At 41.0% G+C, this 19286-nt stretch overlaps 1 protein-coding gene across 1 annotated transcript in view; it reads left to right on the top strand.

Annotated features, from left to right (window-relative positions):
• LOC101829317 (protoheme IX farnesyltransferase, mitochondrial) overlaps positions 1-19286 on the top strand; it is a 106870-nt gene that overhangs the window by 15739 nt on the left and 71845 nt on the right. The window contains exon 4 of the mRNA XM_005067624.4: positions 10575-10699. Coding sequence (XP_005067681.1) covers positions 10575-10699 — 125 coding nt within the window. The remainder of the gene's footprint in view (positions 1-10574; positions 10700-19286) is intronic.

Here is a 19286-nt window from a genome sequence, read left to right as displayed (position 1 = left end):
GTGAGCTGTCATGTGGGTAGGAATCTAACCTGCGTCCTCTGGAAGAGCAGCCAGCATCCTCTCAACCACCTGAGTCATCTCTCTAGCCATTAACCAGTTTCTTTTTACATGGATGAAAGTGCATTTAGCTAGCTTGCTCTGTTATTAATTTGGGATTTGCTTGTCTTAAATTCAATTTCATGTTGATTGAACTGGTTGTTAAATATAAAATGCTATAGTTGATGCTAGAAAAAGGTAAAAATAAATTTCTTCTGAGGATGAAAATCACTCAAACAATATTGGCAGCTTTAAAGGAGACAGAGAGATGGGGGGGAGAAGAAGAACTGAGAAAGGGCTCAGCTGCCTGTGCGGGAAGTCTGGAGCAGCAGCTCCATCACTGTGTCAAGGAGGCTGGAGTTAGTGTTTCATGATACTGCCATGATGTCTTGTGCTTCTTTCCCTCTCTCATTGGTTTATGATGTGGGACCCTAAGACCACAAGATGTCTTTTACACCCTCCTTGTCCTCTAGGCAAAGATAGAAGGACAGGAACCACTTTACAAGATGGGGAAGGGAAGCTGCTGACAAGAGCTTCTGCTGCCTCTTTGGCCAGGTTGTGTAGCATGCACCCAGCCCCAAGGGACATTGTAAAGTGTGGCCAAGTTCCAATACTCATCATTGTAAAAGCCCCAGCTTCGAAATCCCAGCTTAACAAACTCTCCACTGTTTCTCTAACTTCTTATGCCTTTGAGATCCTTGGGGTCTTATTTTCATGCAAGTTTCTGGTATGTCCTCCCAGAATTCCTTCACTCTTAATCTGAGTTGCAGCCTAGGAATCTTAATTTCAGATGATGACCCTGATACAGAAGGTTCCCATGACATGCTTAAGGAGGAAAGTGCTGAGCTCCTCTCGGGATCCCTCTTAACTCGAAGAAATCTGTCTTGTTTCTCATTCCACACTGAATACAGGAGTAGTTTCTGTCCAACAGGGCAACTCCAACACACCATTATTTTTCTATCCCTGCACCTGTTTACCCAACCCCCACCCATTACTCTAGATACCTGAGTTACTATTAGAGTCTATAGTTCCAAACAGGTCACCAACTAGGAGGAGGCTGTCCGAAGCTCCTGAGGGTACCTAGGGATTCCTTCTCAGTCTGCATGCTAGACTTGGTTGGGAGCATAATTACCCTTTGGGAGTAATATTGAGGGCTCAGTTTTTAGCTCAAAGCAAAACATGGTAGCATCCCATTTGTTAAGGTTAAGGGATTCAGTAAGATGGTTCACTAGGTAACAATTCTTTTTTGCAAGCTTGATAAGTTAAGTTTGATTCCTAGAATCCACATACAGGTGGAATGAGAGCACCAACTCTACAAGGTCGTCCTCCCTCTTACTCTTGCACCATAGCTCACATACACATGCATGTACACATCATACACACATGTGCACATGCACATATGTAAACAATGACAATAAATAAAATGAAGAAGATTTTTTTTTTAAGTTTAAGGATTGAAACACTAACAGAAGTATGAAAAGAATGTCCCCAGGTTGTAAGTGCTGAAGAAAGATTTTGTCCACGTGTTGTTTTGGAAACCTTTCTAAACTCTGCTGTAGTTGAAATTTTACAAATGTCTTTTTTAAACCACAAATGTGAAGTAATAGTAAACTTGGGTGTCAGGAATACAAAGGGAAGTTCTGTTGTGTGTCCAGTGACTTTGTAAAGCAGAGGTGTAGTTTGGTCCATATTTGCCTTCTGGGAGACTTCATTTCTGGGTGGGGAGAGGCTGGTCCAGTCTCTCATCCTGGAGCTCTTGAGCCACCCCTGCTTCCATCTGTCTTCAGGACACACCCCACCTCCTCCCTGTAGGTTGGCCAGCCCTGTGGCTCTTTACAGAGTTCTTGATGTCACACAGTGAAGCTCCATTACCAGTGTGTGAAGTGTATGGTGAGCTGCCTTGTAGAATATTCTCTAGATTGAACCTTTGTTGACCATCATCTTTCACTTGGTTAGTGTCTAGTGCCTTGCACACAAGGGGTTGACCAGGAACTAGCTGCTCAACAGTAAAAGAAAGTGTAATGGATTTTCGGTCGCAGCTCAGCCTTTTAATGACAAGCCATCTATTATAAGATTACAGTGCTTAGTGATGACCCTTTCTGGTAGGTGAATTTGATGCGCAGACATCACAGAGTGCTAATTACACAAACCAGAGTGAGCACAGTGTCACTAAGTGATAACATCTATAACACGATTAATAAAAACCCAGAGACAGATATCGGGGTTCAGGCGTCAAGCTGAGTATCAGAGAAACAAAGCAGCCAAGCTACTAGCTCTTACCTCTACCCAGCTGAATTGGCAGTCCCGTTTACTCCTGCCTAGTGCTGGGATTAAAGGCATGTGATCAAGTATTAGGATCAAAGGTGTAAGCTCTGTTACTCTTCACTCTTTTGTAAGCCAGGGTGGCCTTGAACTCACAGAGATCCATCCTCCTGTCTCCTTACTGGGATTAAAGGTGTGTGCCACCACTGCCTGGCTCTATGGCTAGCTACTATGGCTGCTGGGATTAAAGGTATGCATCACCATTGCCTGACCTCTGTGGCTTGTGGCTAGCTTTGCATTCTGAACCCTCAGGAAAGCTTTAATAAATCATAAATAATGCATCACCACAAATATCTTTTGGGACTACCATTGCATATGTGATCTGTTTTTGTCTGAAGTCTGTAATGTGGTCCATGACTGTATTTTACTGTACTGTAGTGGGTTGATGCTGAGGGATAGCTAAGGAATACTGTTTCTAACCCAGTGATCTTAGGCTACTGTGTTTCTTGGCCCTTAGTTTGTCTACTACTGGCATTGTGTCCTGAAGTCTGTAGTCTACCACTTTTTTAAAAAAAAAATCTTCATCAAATTTGTGAACACTATGCCCTTTGAGCTCATAGAATTGTCAAAAACTTTGATTTGTTCTAAATGATGTGTATTCTTCCATTAAGAATTGATAAGTAATAAACATAAATGTTACAAGTGAATTCCACTAGGCTTGGCAAGCAACTGTTGGTATCCAAGTTTACTTAAAGACAGTTGTCTGTAAGAGCATCCTTCCAAGTGTTAGTCATCAGCGTGTTGAAGATTGTCCTTGTTTGAAAGCTGTACCAGCTGCTTGGAATGATGATGCAGTTAGCATTGTTGCATCATCACTGCCACTTCATCATTAGGAGGGGATGACAGTGGCTTAGTAGAGTCCTGAAACAGCCAAGTCTGTGTGGAGTTAGGCCTGGAGAGAGAGCAAGGAGTTGGTCCTGCGGCAGTAGTCAGCTGAAGGAAAGTACTGAGTACTGTCAGACAGAATGAAGACATTTGTTTTCAATGCTTGCCTGAACAGTTTGGGTAAGAAACTGAGAAAAGTGTCACTGTGGCAGTGGAAACTGTCTATCTAACAATTCCCTCTTCCCAAACTCTCTTTCGGGGACCATGCCTCCACTTCTCAGAAGTTTAACCTTTGTGCCTGAGCTTTGGCTTTGGAGGGTCATTTTATGGAAAGGTTAAGTATCTGACCATTGTATGTCAAAGGAAGGTTGTAAAGTTATTGAGTATAGAAAGATGTATTGAAAAGAAATAGTTCTTTATTGAAAAGTGGGGGGGGGCCTACGAGTAGGGTATCAAAGCAGAAAAGGTCTTAGGTTCAAAGAAAAGCTCTAATTGAAAACATTATCCGGGCAGTCTCACTTGTTGGTGGCATTAGCTTAGTGTATAAACAGCTCTTATTTATATTTTCATGAGGGCTCAGGGACACTTGATTGCCCTTTGCTGAATGCTAACTCTAAATGCAAACCAAATGCCACTTGGTGAATTGCCGTGGTAACCATACTGAAACAGTTCATTCTGGCAGCAGTGTGACTCAGTACATTTGAAGGTAAGAGGCTTAATTTAGTCCTAGGTCTTTCAGACCAGACTTAGTCATTAAGTATATAGGAGAGGGAAAGGGGGGAGAGGGAGAGAGGAAGGGGAGGGCGATATGGAACCTAGTATATTTTTTGCAGCTGTTAATTTAAATCTCTATGAAACATTTTATCTTTTCACCCAAAGTGATTGTAGATTATCAGTTACTTCTGATTAATATGTCTCTCATCAGTTGACTTCTCATCAAGATTTAACAATACCCTTAATAATTGTTACCCCTTTGATAGGGATGCCGATGAGAAGACTATACTAGGAAGTTCCAAGAAGGCTGCCACCTAGGGAAGCCTAAAATCCTTACTTAAATTAGAAATTCAGCCATTTGAAGCATAGGGTGTTAATAGAAACAAAGACAAACATGACTATTGTAGTAACAGCTACTTAGTAAAAGTCAGTCTCAATAGTAAAAGAAGAGACTACTTCTTGCCTCTGAATTAAGTCACATCACAGTGAACTTTTGGATCTACTAACCGAACATTGTACCACTGCCCAGGCATACACATACCAACTCATTAGCTACCTGTTCTCAACTTCTTCTTAAAAAGCCTTAAGGAGAACACAACTTAGGTTGGTGGAGTTTGGCTTATGATGTTGCACAATGTCTGCCACAAGTGACAGTTAGATGTATTAGATCTATGGGGAAGTTGAAGTCTATAGAAAATTTCAAAGTGTCATTTAGCTATTACTGGCTTTACTCTTGCTACTAGATAGTATGTCGTAACCAGAAGTTGTCCAGATTGATTCATCACTATTTTGCTTTTCACTTAATTCTTTTGGGAGTGAATATTAAAAAATAAAAGGGCATTAAGAGGCAGAGCTTATGGGAAATCAGTATGTAGATGACCAGGGTAGACCATGAGCCTTGAGGTCCACTTGGCAATCTGAGAAAGGAAAGGACATGCATTGGTTATGCCTGTGTTCAGAGACCAGTGAGTCTCGGGGTAGAGGTCTCCAAACATTTTAATGAAATTTAGTTTCTAAGGAAGCTCCTTGCATATCAGAAAAGGGAAGACCTTCCCTGGGGTTATAATGCCTTTAGGAAGTATACTGTGAGGCTGGAATTAGGGATGCTGGCTAATTCTGCCTCGTTTCGAAAACGGCAGTTTACAGTGACAGATAAAACCACCTCTTTCCCAGCGGACAGTGTGTACCTGGGAATCCTGACATGCACTGCCAGTGTTAGGGTTTCTCCTCTGTGGCCCTTTAAAACTCTCCTGATGTCTGTGGAATTTCTTGTGAGCCCTATAGAGGGGATGGGGTCTTAAAGCTTGACTGCCTGTTTATGATGTTGGAATGTGCTAGGCAAGTGTGTGTCTTCCCTTCATTTAGTGAGATTTTCATCTTCGTGAAAATGAGTCTTTGGAGCACTTACTGGAGAATTTTCCATAAAGCAGATGACTAAATACACTGCCATACGATTCCTGCCGAGCCTGCAATAGCTCGCGCTTCCTGTTTATAAAGCCGACTGCTCGCACTCCCTGTGCTTCCTTTGCTGCTTGTCTAGAGGAGGCTTCTCCAACTTTGTTTATTACCTTCCTTGTGTGGAAAGTGTTACTGTATGGGAATATATGCATAATTTATTACATACAAACCTCACAGAAGACACAGTTATTTCTTAACACTGATAGATTCACTGTAAGATGTGCAAAATGCCAGTTGTAAAAGAAAGAACTGGAGTTGTGCTTAGTTAGCATGTGAGGTCCTGGGTTCTGTTCCCAGGAGAGAGAGAGAGAGAGAGACAGAGACAGAGACAGAGACAGAGACAGAGACACAGAGAGACAGACAGAGAGACAGACAGAGAGACAGAGAGAGAAACAGAGAGAGAGAGAGAGACCTTGTCTCTGGGGTGGCCATTGGAACATAGTGGTTTTGATGCTTGAATACACCTGAAGACGTTTTGACTTTGGCATTGTAAATTGTTTACCCTATTCCTTTACCCCCACCTCCTGAGCAGAGTTTGGCTGGTGTGCTTCCTTCAGTCCCTTTACATGATGCTTTGGTATGTGAAGTCCAAGCTGAGTGGCCTGAGGAGGGCTACTCTGGAATACTAGGGAGCTCATGTTAGTAATTACCAAAGCACCATTTAATTAAGCCCTTGATATTCACCATCACTGTGCTGAGTGCTTTTGATGAAGTGAAAACCCTTTGTGCCTCCACAAAGTGTCCTTAGCATCAACAGTAACAGGAGTCTGGAATCCAAGCATGGTTGGTTACCACGGATACTTCACTAAGAGGAGAGAGAGACTTGTGCATAGTTGAAGCTTTGTACCAAGAAAGTATTGAGACAGAAACTACATCTCTAGGTAGGTGTGTCGGGGATGTTGTTTTGGACTGGATATGTGAGGGCACTGTAGGATAGCCCCAAGGGATCAGTCAGGGAGTAGTAGCTTTTTGTCACCAGATTTGGGGTTAGCATTGTCCCAAGAGAAAGGTTAGACTAGCTGACTCCCTTTTAACATTTTATAATTCTCCTTCTTAACATTTTGTCGTTTCTTTCCTGTATCTAACTGCTCATATTTTTTCAGTAATGAAGACCTGAGATCTGTTTACATGGCTGCCACCTGGCACAGACTTTTGAGGCTCCCACCGTGAATGCTACAGTGGTCCGGGAGTGGTCCCTGAGTACATTTCCCTCTGCTCCCTGTGCTACTGCGCCGACCTCCCCACAGACTTAGCAGCTTGAGACAGAGTTGTTATTCGCCATTTTTCTAAGGAAGATGTTCAGACCTGGTGTGGTATATTCTCCACCAGGCTCTTCCTGGGCTGCAGTCAAGGTGTCTGTTGGTCAGAATCATCATCTTCTTTTGAAGCTCAGGGTTCAAGTTCAGCAGTGCTTGGTAGAATTCTTGTCCTCCGACCTGTGGACTGAGGGCCCAGTGTCCCTTCCAGCTGCTGTGTCCCTCTTTTAATTCCTAGAAGCCACCTGGAAGTCTTCAGCAGGTGGCAGTCATAGGCAAGTTGAGGCAGGGTGTTTGTTTCCTCAGGCCAGTCAGGGTGTGCTTGTGATTCTTACAAATAAAACATTTTAACTATAGAGAACAGAAATTGTTCCTCTCGCCCTGAAGGAGGCAGGTATACAAGTGAACCTGTGAATGATGGGCCTGGAAACAGGATGCCCAGGCCACATGTGGGCTAGTCTAGTGGGTGGCTCACAACAGACTGACTCATGGGACTGTAGTTGGGCCTTAGTGGTGGCAGCTGACTGGAGCTGCTGCTCACTCTTCAAGGGGAAGCATGGAGTTCTCTGGCTGACCACCCACTCTGGAGCAAGGCTGGTTAAGCTCCGAGGAGTGGGATATTACTCTTCCTTTTCCCAGGCACTGGCTTGCAGTGCAGCTCCTGGACTGAATGGGCCATGCTTGGTTGGCAGCATTGATTTTATGTTTATTTGTGAAGGGTCAGAATATGAGATTACCAAATAAAATATAATTTCAAGAGTTATTAATGAAAGAATATATTACATTCACTTTTAATGAGATCCTGGTGTTACAAAATGATTCCATGTAATGAATCCCAGGAAATCAATGTGAAGTTTAATTGCAGCTGCGTTGTATAAGGACATTGCTCTGCTCAGTGTTTCTTATACAATTCATCAACTCTCTCTTCCTTTTTCCTTCAATTAATTGCTTTGATGAAGTCAGTAAATGCATTCTTTTGTTGGCTTGTGATCCTTTCTAGAAAGGTCTTACAAATCCCAAATTCTGCCACAATAATGAGTGGTTACTGTCATCTTTCTGGGTGTTACCATTCATAATTTGCTCATTCTAAACTTAAGCCCATTCTGTAAATTTATCATTGTTACTTTTTTCTAAAACCTTTTCCATTTCCTTTGTTAGTCTTTTGCAAATCATTTTCTGTGTCTTCTCAGCTTTTTGGATAGACCTATAGGTCAGAAGTTTTTTTTTTTCTGTGGTTTCCCACCCAGTCAAATTATGGAATGAATGAAAAAGACTATGATACTTCTTCCTCTGATTACGTTCTCTTTTCTTTTTCTTTTTTCTCTTGCTTTTTTCCAGACAATTTTCTTTGTGTAGCCCTGACTGTTCTGGAACTCATTCTGTAGACCAGGCTGGCCTTGAACTCAGAAATTGGCCTACCTCTGCCTGCTGAGTGCTGGGTGCTGGGATTAAAGCCATGTGCCATCACTGCCCTCCTAAGTTTTCTTATCATTGCATACCATTCTTGGCTTAAGCAGAGTCTTCAGGCTACTTCTGATTTTGACACTTCATTGATTATAGCTCTTTGTCAGCAACTGTGATGGTGACTGGCTTCTGTTATTTCATTTTGAGACAGGGTCTTCCTTTAGTTCAGGCTAACTACCAACTAACTTCTAGTCCTCCTATCTCAGCCTCCCAAATGCTGGGATTCCAGTCTTTTGCTGCCATCCACAACATAAAAAGTTGAACTGTACATTTACATATTTCTAAATTTGTTCTTTTTTGGTGTTTCTAGAGTTTACTAGTTGTATGTTGATGGTGTTCTAATGGGTTTTCATTTAACTATTCTTGTTTGTGAGTAGTTTATTTTTGGTTTAAGGCTTAAACCTTAAACCAAAGTAGAGTCACAAATTATTTTTGACTGACTTACTCTATGAATGAAGTCAGTCTTAGTTTGATGGTTAGAGAGGAAACCTTATGATCCCTCAGCCTCTCTTCTCCCATATCCTCCCAGTGACACCATGAACTTGCCCTGCTGTGGCATCTCATGTGATTTTCAGGAGTGCATCTCATCTTCATGATTCTCATCTCCATGCTTACTCCCACGCTGTGATGATCTGATGTCTTTCATGAGCGCCTTCCCAGGATACACACTGCTGGTGATTTCTGTCCCCTCTGCCTTGTGACAGATTGGAACTAGATCAGGGTGTTAGAGTTTCTGAGTTAGAGTAGACCAGAAAGTTCATTGTGGGCTTTTCCTGTGCACTCACTGAAATATAGGCAGAAGAACAATAGTCTCTGTCCTCCAGGAACAGCGGCATCTCTACCTCCAGTTATGGCAACCAGAACAAGCTCCAGGGCTAAGAGGATGGCTCATTCAGCAAGCCTGAGGACCCAAGTTTTAGTCCCAGAATCTAGATAGATAGATAGATAGATAGATAGATAGATAGATAGATAGATAGATAGATAGATAAATGCCTGACATGGTGGACATTTATAATCTGAGTTCTGGGAAGGCAGAGACAGAAGGATCCCTGGGGCTCACAGGCTAGTTGCATAGCCTATTTACCAAGTCTCAGGTTATGGTAGATACTGTGTCTAAAAAAACCATATTAGCCACACCTACACTACAGCCACACATGAAATTGTCTTCTGACCGCCAGTGCATGCATGCACCTGCACATACTTGTTTCCTAGGGCGCAAAGCCACTCAGTTGAAAACTGTGCTGCTTCAAAACACATTGTCCATGTAGAGCACACAGCATTCCCATCTCCCTGTCGTGTTGCAGACCCCATCACACCCTCCTCTTCTCCATTCCCTCCCAAAGGTTAGTACAATGCTATCTTGAAGCTCTCCTGATTATCATAAATCCTAAAGGATTGTCTGCGGAATTCTTACTATTAACCTCCATGCCTCTAATAGACTCTTCTTGGTCCTATCAGCTTTTGTAAACCTAAAGAAAGAAACACCAAAGCTCCCCAGGGGGAGCAGCCTCAGTGCTAACATGAGTTATGTGGCTTTGTTTTGCACCCCGTAGGTGGCTGTGATGATACCATCTTCCTTTATTCCAATGGTTCTCAACCTTCTTATTGCTGCAGCCCTTTAATACAGTTCCTCATGTTGTGGTGACCTCCAACCATAAAATTATTTCATTGCTACATCATAGCTGTAATTTTGTTACGGTTGTGAATTGAACTGTAAATTTCTTGTGTTTTCCAATGGTCTTAGGGTGACCCATATAAAACCGTTGTTCCACCCCAAGGGATGTGACCCACAGGTTGAGAATTCTGGCTCCAGGAACTTCCTCTGTTTCAGGCAAGGCCTCCATTACTGTTATCTGGACTTTACTACAGAGTTTAAGCACTCACTGTTTGCTGCTATGTGGTTCAGTTGCTAACAGGTGTTGTGCATCTCTCCCTGTAGTCAGAACACTGAGCACAGCTTTACCTTTTATAGTTGTTGGCATTGGCACAATATTGCTCACAAATTTTGGTAGTTCATAAATATTTGTTGAATGAATAAGTGAATGATGAATTTGGAAAACCTGTTTTATTTTCCTACCCTGAGTCTAGTGGAATTTAAAAGAAAATATTTTATATAATCTATACATATAATTTTAAAATCAGAAAAAAGCAAATTTTAAAAAATTATTACGTGTGTGTGTGTGTGTGTGTGTGTGTGTGTGTGTTTCTGTGTGTGCGCGCACCCTGGTGTTTATGTGGCCCTCAGAGGACAACTTACTGTTGGTTTCCTCCTACCATGTGAGTCCTAAGGTTTGAATTCAGGTCATCAGGCTTGGTGGCGCGAGCTTTTTTCCACAGGGCTATATTGCTGGCCCAGAATATGGAGTTTTTAGATGTAAGAACATCCACCCAGAGTTTGAAGGATCATCGTCTGGTGTGGGGAGGGACTGACTGCACCTGTACCTGTGCCTTAGCCTGGAAATCCCACTTCTGACCGGCATTTCTGTTGCTGTGTTGCAGCTCTCGTCGTGAGCACCACTTCAGCAGGCTTTGCGCTGGCTCCAGGCCCTTTCAACTGGCCCTGTTTCCTGCTTACTTCCCTTGGAACCGGCCTCGCATCCTGTGCTGCCAACTCCATCAATCAGGTCAGTTCTCCTCTGAGCAGGTGATGCTGTTGTCACTTGCTGGCTGGTTGTGCCTTTGTGTTTGAAGAACTCCCAGATCCTGTGCCCTGCTGGAGAAGCACCGTGAACCCACAGAGGTGGTCTGTGGAGCTCTGGTTGGTTTGGTTTGATTTTGAGGCAAATAATTTACCGAGTGCTGCTGAGTGTGTACTTGAAGTGGCGGGGCTTCATGGGTTATAAAACAGTGAAACCTGCCAGAACCTTGTGTTCTCTTTATTTCAGAAGCATTTCCTTGAATTCATTGTGGTTATATGCTGTTGATGTAGCTTTATTTCTTTGAATATTACTTTTTATTTATTTGTTTGTCTATGTTTTAGCAAGGTCTGGCTCTGTCACCGAAGGGAGATTTAAGCACACTATACAGGATCCTCCTGCCACTCCCTCAGTGCTAGTAGTATAGCAATGTGCCACCATGCACAGCTTCTGCATTTTAAGCCACCACTGTGTAAAACACGGTGTTTTAAATATTCAATGTTTGTTAGTTTAAATTATATGTAGGTGTGTGTGTCTGCACATGCCTATTACATGTGAATACATGTGTCAAGGGAAGGCAGAAGCATCACAGCTTGAGCTAAGTTCCAGGTGCTAGGCACTGAATTCAGGTCCTCTGGAAGAGCAGTTTGTGCTCTGAAATTCTGAGCCAACTCTCTAGCCCCAGAATATTTTAAAGGAACAGATCCAGCCTTCAAAACATAACAAAACAAGCAAAAAACCAGTAGTTCAGCACTACTGCTTATTTGGTATGTATAGCCAGATTATATCATATAATTAATTGCTACATATTTTTAATGGCTTCTTTTTCTTCTTGCTATTTTAAGCATCCCAATGATTCTCTGAAATAGTTTTTTCCTTTGCCTGGCCACTGTGGTGTCTCTTGACTTTGTGGTTTCTTCATAAGATACTGTAATGAAAAAACCTTGGCTAACACTTAAGGAAAATTGTCTCATCACCAGAACACCCAGGAGTAGTTGGCACAGTTTTCAAATAGGAATCCAAGTCACCACCAGGAGCCAGCTTGATGTTCATAGGACACCATATAGAAGAAGCTATTTTCTATAATATGGGGATGTAATTTGGTAATACTTAAAATCATGTGTGGTGACATGTTTATGATCTAACAAATAAAGCTTGCCTGAAGATCAGAGTACAAAACTAGCCACACTAGTTAGCCATAGAGACCAGGAAGTGGTGGCACACACCTTTAATCCCAGCACTCTGGAGACAGAGGCAGATAGATCTCTGAGTTCAAGGTCACCCTGGACTATACAAGATTGAGTCTGTCTAAAAGAGAAACAAAGGTGATCCCAGTACTTGGAGTGACATGTCTTTAATTCCAGTACTAAGGAGGTGAGGAGAAGAAGGGATATGTCTGGGCTGAGAGAGGACTATAAGGTGGGAGGAAACAAGGGAGCGATGCAGTCTGCAGAGCAGGTCAGTCTGAAGCAGTCAGTCTGAAGATGTAATCTGAGGACAGGATCGCCCCTTTGGTCTGAGCATTGGTAGAGGTGGCTGGCCTCTTTGCTTCTCTGATCTTCAGCATTAACCCCAGTATCTGACTCTGTGAGTTTTTACTATTAAGAACAATTAGAATTCATGCTACAACCATGTGCTTCCATAATGTAGTGTCCACTGTATGGAGGATATTATTTGTTTCAAATAGGGATCTTATTGTTGCTTTTGAAGCAGTCTCTCTATGTATTTCTGCTAGCCTGGAACTAACTATGGAGACCTCACAGAGATCTTCTTGCCTCTGCTTCCAGAGAGTTTGAACTAAAGGCATATGATACTATATACACTGGCTGGTTGTTATTTTTAATGTCAAAACAGTTCCATAGCAAGGCCAGCATCAGGGAGGCTGAAGTCATTCTCAAAAAATGAAGTCTGTAGTGAGGCGAGGCACTTCATCAGCCATTTATGACACTTTCCATAAAGTGGCTCCACTTGGAGTCTGTCTCCATGTGTGATCATTGCCTATGTGTGTTAGCACATCTATGTTAAAAGGATAAGCAGGGGTACTTGTCAGTTTCTAGCCTGTCTTTTGTAAATTAACTGCATATATCTTGAAGACTCCTTATTGTCTTCTGTTTAAATTGTATAAATTCAAAGAAAATGTTCAAAATAAATGTGTGGGATTTGAGGAATATAAAAGCAACTAAAAAGTATCAGAATGCTTGTAAGTTTCAGAATATTATAAAATATAAAAGCTGTGAGTCAGTGAGAGTCTGGCTCAGTGGATAAGGGTGCTGACTGCCAATCCTGAGGACCTGACTTTGATCACAAGACATACATGACGGAAGGAGAGCACTGACTTCTGCACGGTGTTCTCTGACCTCCACACAGTCATTGAGGGACATGCACACGCATGTACACATACAATTAAATACAATGTAATTTTTAAAAATGTTATTTTGACTGGGAACTACTTCCTCACCCACATTTCCTATCCCTAGCCCTCCAAAAATGTTAGCTCAAGGATATGTATTTTTTTATGAATACAGAGCTGTTAGGGGTGGGGGAAATAGTTTCAGTTGTTAAAGTGCTTGCGAGAAGACCTGTGTTTGATCCCCTGAACATGTGAAAGGAGCCGAGTGTGACGGCAGGTTTGTAATCCCAGTTCTAGGGAGATGGGAGCAGGCAGATCCATGAAACTAGGTGGCTGTCCATATAGCAAGTTACAGACCGGTGAATAATGCCTAAAGTTGGTTGGCCTCTGACTGCCATGAATGTGCGTGCACACACAGGTGCACGCACAGACAAATGTGTGCACACGCACAAGAAAAACAATCTCAAGGAAGCATCTGTAGGAAAAGAGGGCACTGGTGTTCACTTTGGCAGAAACTGTTAGGAAATGGGCTCCAGCTGAGGTGTTAGAAGCTTTACAGGACTGATTTTTAGCTGCTCCGCTTCAGGCCCATACCTGAGTGTTTGCTACAAGGGGTGGACTAGATTTTGTAAGATTTTAAGAACACTAGGAAAGCCTCAGAATTCATGATAGAATTCTGTTGGTACCAAGCAATTGTGGTGTCTGCCCCTGTGGTGATTTTTCCTTCTCAGCTTGTTTTTCAGTCCTGCATCCCCCTCACACTGCTCCCTCATTCCTGGGACATTTTGTCATGCTCTTCCCCATGTGTCACTGGGCCTTACCAGCCCTCTTCAGTGCTGTGAGTGGTGTTGTTTCTTGTATCTGTTGTGAGCCTTCTTCCATTTATCTGGGGTCTAGTTGGATTTCGAAAAGTAGTACTTAGAACATTGTGGTGATTCTCAGCATAGTGCATTCTGTAGCACAAATAATACAAACCTAGAGACTGATATTGAGTTCAAGCTGAAGATCAGAGAAGCAAAGCTGCCAAGCCATCAGAGAGCTCATAGCTCTGCTAAGGCTGGGGCTATCCTGTCCTCAATGTGGCTGGAGACTGATTGCCTGGTCTGAGACCCTGCTCCTGGTTTATAAATCTCTCTAGTGCTGGGATTAAAGGCGTGTACCACCACTGCCCAGCTTCTATGGTTTACTAGTATGGCTGCTGGGCTTAAAGATGTGTACTACTACTGCCTGGCCTCTTTGGCTATGGCTAGTTTTGCATTCTGATCTCAGGCAAGCTTTATTAGATCATAAAAAATATATCACCACAGCATTCTAGTGTTATTAGGGTTTTACCAGCTTTCCAAGCTGCCATACTTTTTTCAGCAATCCAATATTGTGTCTTATTTTCATTATTATTAGGCAGTTTCATAAAGTTAAGAAACAAAGGAGTACAGGACCATTTTACCAGCAGTTTTAAATAGTATGAGCAGAACAAAGAACAACCACAGTAGGCACTAAACCAAGATTTATTGTTTTTAATTTTATGTGTATGGATGTTTTGTCTGCATGTATGTCTGTGCACCTCATGCATGCCTAGTACCTGTGGAGGTAGAAGAAGGCATCAGATTTCCTGGAAATGGAGCTAAATATGGTTGTGAGTTGCCAGGTGAATGCTTGGAACTAAAACTGGGTCCACTCTAGCCAGTGCTCATAAATGCTGAGACATCTTTCAAAGATACAGTTTGTTTTTGAAAGTAGTGTTCACATTGAAGAGTGTGTCAGCTACTCATAGGATCTAGGAGAGGGGGGAAATCTGTCCATATTTATAAAAAGATTCAAATAACATCTTACATATATTTTTAATTTTTATGTGCTTTATTTGAGCTGTTATTCATTTAGCACCGTTTCTTCTTTGCATTCAGCTTCTATGATCTCTTTGTGAAAGACGAAAATAGTAAAGCTTTGAAAAGCAATTCTTCCATTTGTTTTAAGGAGAGAAAATGGATTCAGTTTCTGAATGACAAGGCGGTGAGCGGTACTTAGGAGATGGGTGCGAGAAACCACGGACACTGACATGTAAAAGCAAAGCACTAGAAGGTTCTGTAATGTGTATACACACGCCATTCAAAACCCAAGCGTTGCTTTAAAGTGGGCATGCCTTCAAAGGATGAAAGCAGTCCATAAGTGGTTTCAATTTAACAACTGAAAGGCAGAATGCTGTGGATGCCTTTGACTGATCACATCTTGAGAGAGGACAAACATAGCCAAATAAATTTGAGTAGACTGAATGAAGAATTTAAAAAAGAAAAGTTGTCAGAAAAGTTAGAATTATTTTCAGTATTTAATGTAATAAACTGTAGTTGGGATTATTTTACTCATTTTATGTGCACAGTGTCTCCTCTGGAGTTTTCCTTTCTGTGTTTCAGTTAACTACAATCATCTACTTTGAAGGTATTAACTGTAAATTCCATAAATAAACAATTGATAAGTTTAAAAAAGCTTATTACATGTTGTTTTAATATCACTGATGCTACTCTTGCTGTACCTAGTTTTTAAATTAATCCTTATCACAAGTATGTATACATGGGGATATAAATACCATGTATACAGAGGTCTGCTGAATTCTTAAGCATCCAGTAAGAGTCTCACCATATATTCCCTGCAGATAAGAGGTAGGCTGCTGTACATGGCTTTTTAGGAGAGGTTGTGTCCATAATTGTGTATGTTAGTGAGTTTATTTCTGTATATAATTTACTATAATAAATTGAACGATGACATTGTATTCCACTTTCTGCCTCTGCCTCAGCTTCTGTATCCCGCCAGTCCTGTTTACTTCTTATGCCACTCACTCTGCATGTGGTTCTCATTGTCTTTAACCAACAGGTTTCTAGAAACAGAATGGCTGATAGAGAAGGCCACCAAAGGACAGTTAAAACTTTTAACTTCAGAACTGTGATCTTAAGATAATCGTACATTCATCGAATGCTAAACAGCCCTTTGGAGTAGGGGACACAATTTCCTATTTGTAAAAAACATTTTGTTTTGCTGTTGATTTCTGGTTTTTAAGGCAACAGTTAAAATGTTTTTATGAAATGGTTCATTGTGAATCAGTGACCAAATTAAGCAAAAGTAACATTTTTTAATACAGCGCATATGGTCCATTTGTATTTTTTCATGTGAGCAAAATCCTTTCTAAGAATATACCATGAATAGTCTTCCACATCAGAAATGCTGGAGAATGACTGTTGCATGTGAATATGCTTTATTTAATCAGTTTCTCCTTATTTGGTGTTTGGAGATTCAAATGCTGAATTGAAGTGTCCCCACAGATACCCTTTTTTGAAGCAAGGTCTCACTATGCACCCCCAGCTGTGCTGAAACTTTCTATTTGGATCAGACTGTCCTCTCAACTCTCAGAGACCTGCTTGCCTCTCCCTAGAGTTCTGGAATCAAAGGCGTGAACCACCATCCCTCTAATGAGCTAAAATTCTTGTAGTTAAATCCTGCACACTTCCTTGCTTGTGTTGTTAAGTTACTAAAAGTGATTTGTTGTATTCAAAGATTTGTTGTTGTTGTTTTTTATTTTTTGTTTAAAAAAAGCTAAAATAAGAAATTCCTATTTTACGTGTAGGTGGACATCTAGACTGAGCATTCAATAATAATAAGTCTCTGTGTCATCATTTGGAAGCTGGTTGGTGGCCTAAAAGGAAAATGCTGGTACAATTCGGGTTTTTTGTTGCTGTTGTTTGTTTTGGTTTCTTCTAGTTTTAGTTTTAAATGCTCAGCCTAGGCTAGCTCTTTTATCTTTATCTACTTTTTGCCTCAGGACCTTTTACCTTTCATTACTTTCTTGCTGTCTCTATGTCTCTCTGTCTGTCTGGTGACCTCCTGGCTGCTGGCCTTGGGTGTTTCCACTCTTCCTTCATTCTTTGTTCTTCAGTTTGAGCCTAGATTTTGCATCCTATTTATTCCCTCTGCCTGCTAGCCCCACCTATTATCTTTCTGCTTAGCTATTGGCCATTCAGCTATTTATTAGACCAATCTGGTGCTTTAAACAGGCAAGGTCAAACTGATCTTTACATATTAAAGACACTTACTTACATTGTTAAACAAATGCAGCATAAACAAAAGTAACACACCTTTCCACAGTTGAAGTTATATTCTGCAGCATAAAAAAATGTAACTCATCTTTGCCTAGTTAAAATAATATTCTATAATAGTAGAATATTAACTAGGTCTCAATTTGCATAAAAAGTTAACGGTCTTACTATTCATAACCCACTTAGGTTTTCACTTGTTCACAGCACAATTAGAAATACTTTTCTGCTGACCTTTCTATTGGCTGGTATGCCCATTGGACAGCAGCCTAGATTACCTTGCTACCCTCAGTTTTGTCTTCAAAGCTTTGGACTATGGGCTTGCAGTATTCACACACACACACACACACACACACACACACACACACACACACACACACACACACCTTCTAAAGATCATTTTACACCTGCTAACTTTGCTATCAGTGAATTGTTGTAAGTTTAGATTGAATATTGTGTTATATCCCTGTTTACAATGTCCTTGGTAGACTGTCTTTTGATTACTGTGGCACATTGATTCCTAAGGCTCTCTGGGTGCTCAACCATGAAGTTCCTAACTTTTCTTCGTGTTGAATGCTAATCTGCCACCGTACACCTTCAGCCTGTTGGTCATAGTTCTCCTTGTTGGAGAATCTGGGTGTCCTTTCTCCATCCATGTGGCAGTGCTTGCAGCACACCACTTTCTATTGTGGTTAATAGACACTTTTGCTGGACAGTATAATTATTTATTTGTATTCTCTTCTTTAGAGTGCTGGTAACTTCCTTGAAATGAATGACAGTGACTTACATATTTCATCTATCTCTCACCTCTGCTGATAGCACAGGAGGAAGCCATTTTAAAGACACATATAGAGAAAGAAGTGTAATAATAATTACAGGTAGCAACCTTTATTCAGCACTTGCTGTGTGTCAAATAATTTTCTAAGCATATACACATTAGATTGTATTTGTGTCTATGTTCACAGGATTTCAAAAAATGGCACTTTTGAAAGATCAAATGAATGATGAATGAATTCATAACTTGGACTTGTCTTTGAAAGGAACCATTGATGTTCTTAGAGACTTTATTTTAGCGAAAATTACAAGAAAGACATAAAACATAAATAGTCTCAGATCTGAGTGGTAGGTTGTAATTAGAAAGGTTAGTGTGATAAGGAAAGTTATCTTTGGGATCTAGTGTACCTGTGAATGTTGACAATTTTTTATGAAGGAAATGAAAGAGATCAAGAGGCGTGAATAAAATCGGGTCAAGAAGAAACATGTTTTTTGTTTGATACTAACAATACTTGAACGACTTTCATGGCTGAAATGAGGTAAAAAGGATGGGCTTTGGATAAAGAGCTATGAATTATAGGGTGGTCAGAGTAACAGGAAATTCATAGCCTTTTAAACTCTGAAAGGAGAACCAAGCAAAGATTCTTTTTCTTGGTGAATATGAGATTAATATCTAATGCCTCTTTGCATTTTCCCCTTTCTCTGATGTCTCTTTTGTTTTGACTGTGCCGTCTGCCCAAAGCAATAGCAATCGACTTTCATCTTCCATGTTGAACAAAAGCAGTCATAAAGTTTAGTGTTGTATTCTAGAAGACTTCTGTTAGTGAATGCCGGTGAGAGGATTTGTTTAACACAATATGTGCAGGACAAATCAATGAGAAGTGTATTGACTTTGAACTTGCAGTCATTCAGCCTCTGGAGGTCCCAGCTTGTGGCTTATTCAGATAAGCTACCGTACCACATCAGGCTTACAGAGAGGATCTTAGAATATAGTTGGAGAGTCTCCAACTAAATATGGCTTTTACATATGAGGAGAATGATGGCCATTGCTGAACAATGTCAAAAAGAAAGTGTGTTTTAAATGCAGTCTATTTTACTGAATTTATATAACCCTAAATAGCTCCTAAATTGCATTTGATTCTCCTGTCCAGAATGATCGATCTAAGTGGAATAAGTTTGGCACTGGCATTCATTGCCAAAATCATTCCAGGTGAAGTCCTGCCAGCAGATGCAGAGATGATGATTTGAACATGATGCTTGTAGATAGGTTTTTAAAGTAATTTGCAGCCACATCAACTGGCTGTTATTTTATTTGCTTCTTGTGGAGAGTCTGTAAGATGGCTTTACTTCTGTGTTTAAAAAAATAAAATAAAAT

This window comes from Mesocricetus auratus, unplaced genomic scaffold (assembly GCF_017639785.1).
Source record: "Mesocricetus auratus isolate SY011 unplaced genomic scaffold, BCM_Maur_2.0 Super-Scaffold_100007, whole genome shotgun sequence".
Lineage (NCBI taxonomy): Eukaryota > Metazoa > Chordata > Mammalia > Rodentia > Cricetidae > Mesocricetus > Mesocricetus auratus.
The sequence above is the reverse complement of the archived record's forward strand: the minus strand, read 5'-3'. Positions and strand labels throughout refer to the sequence as shown.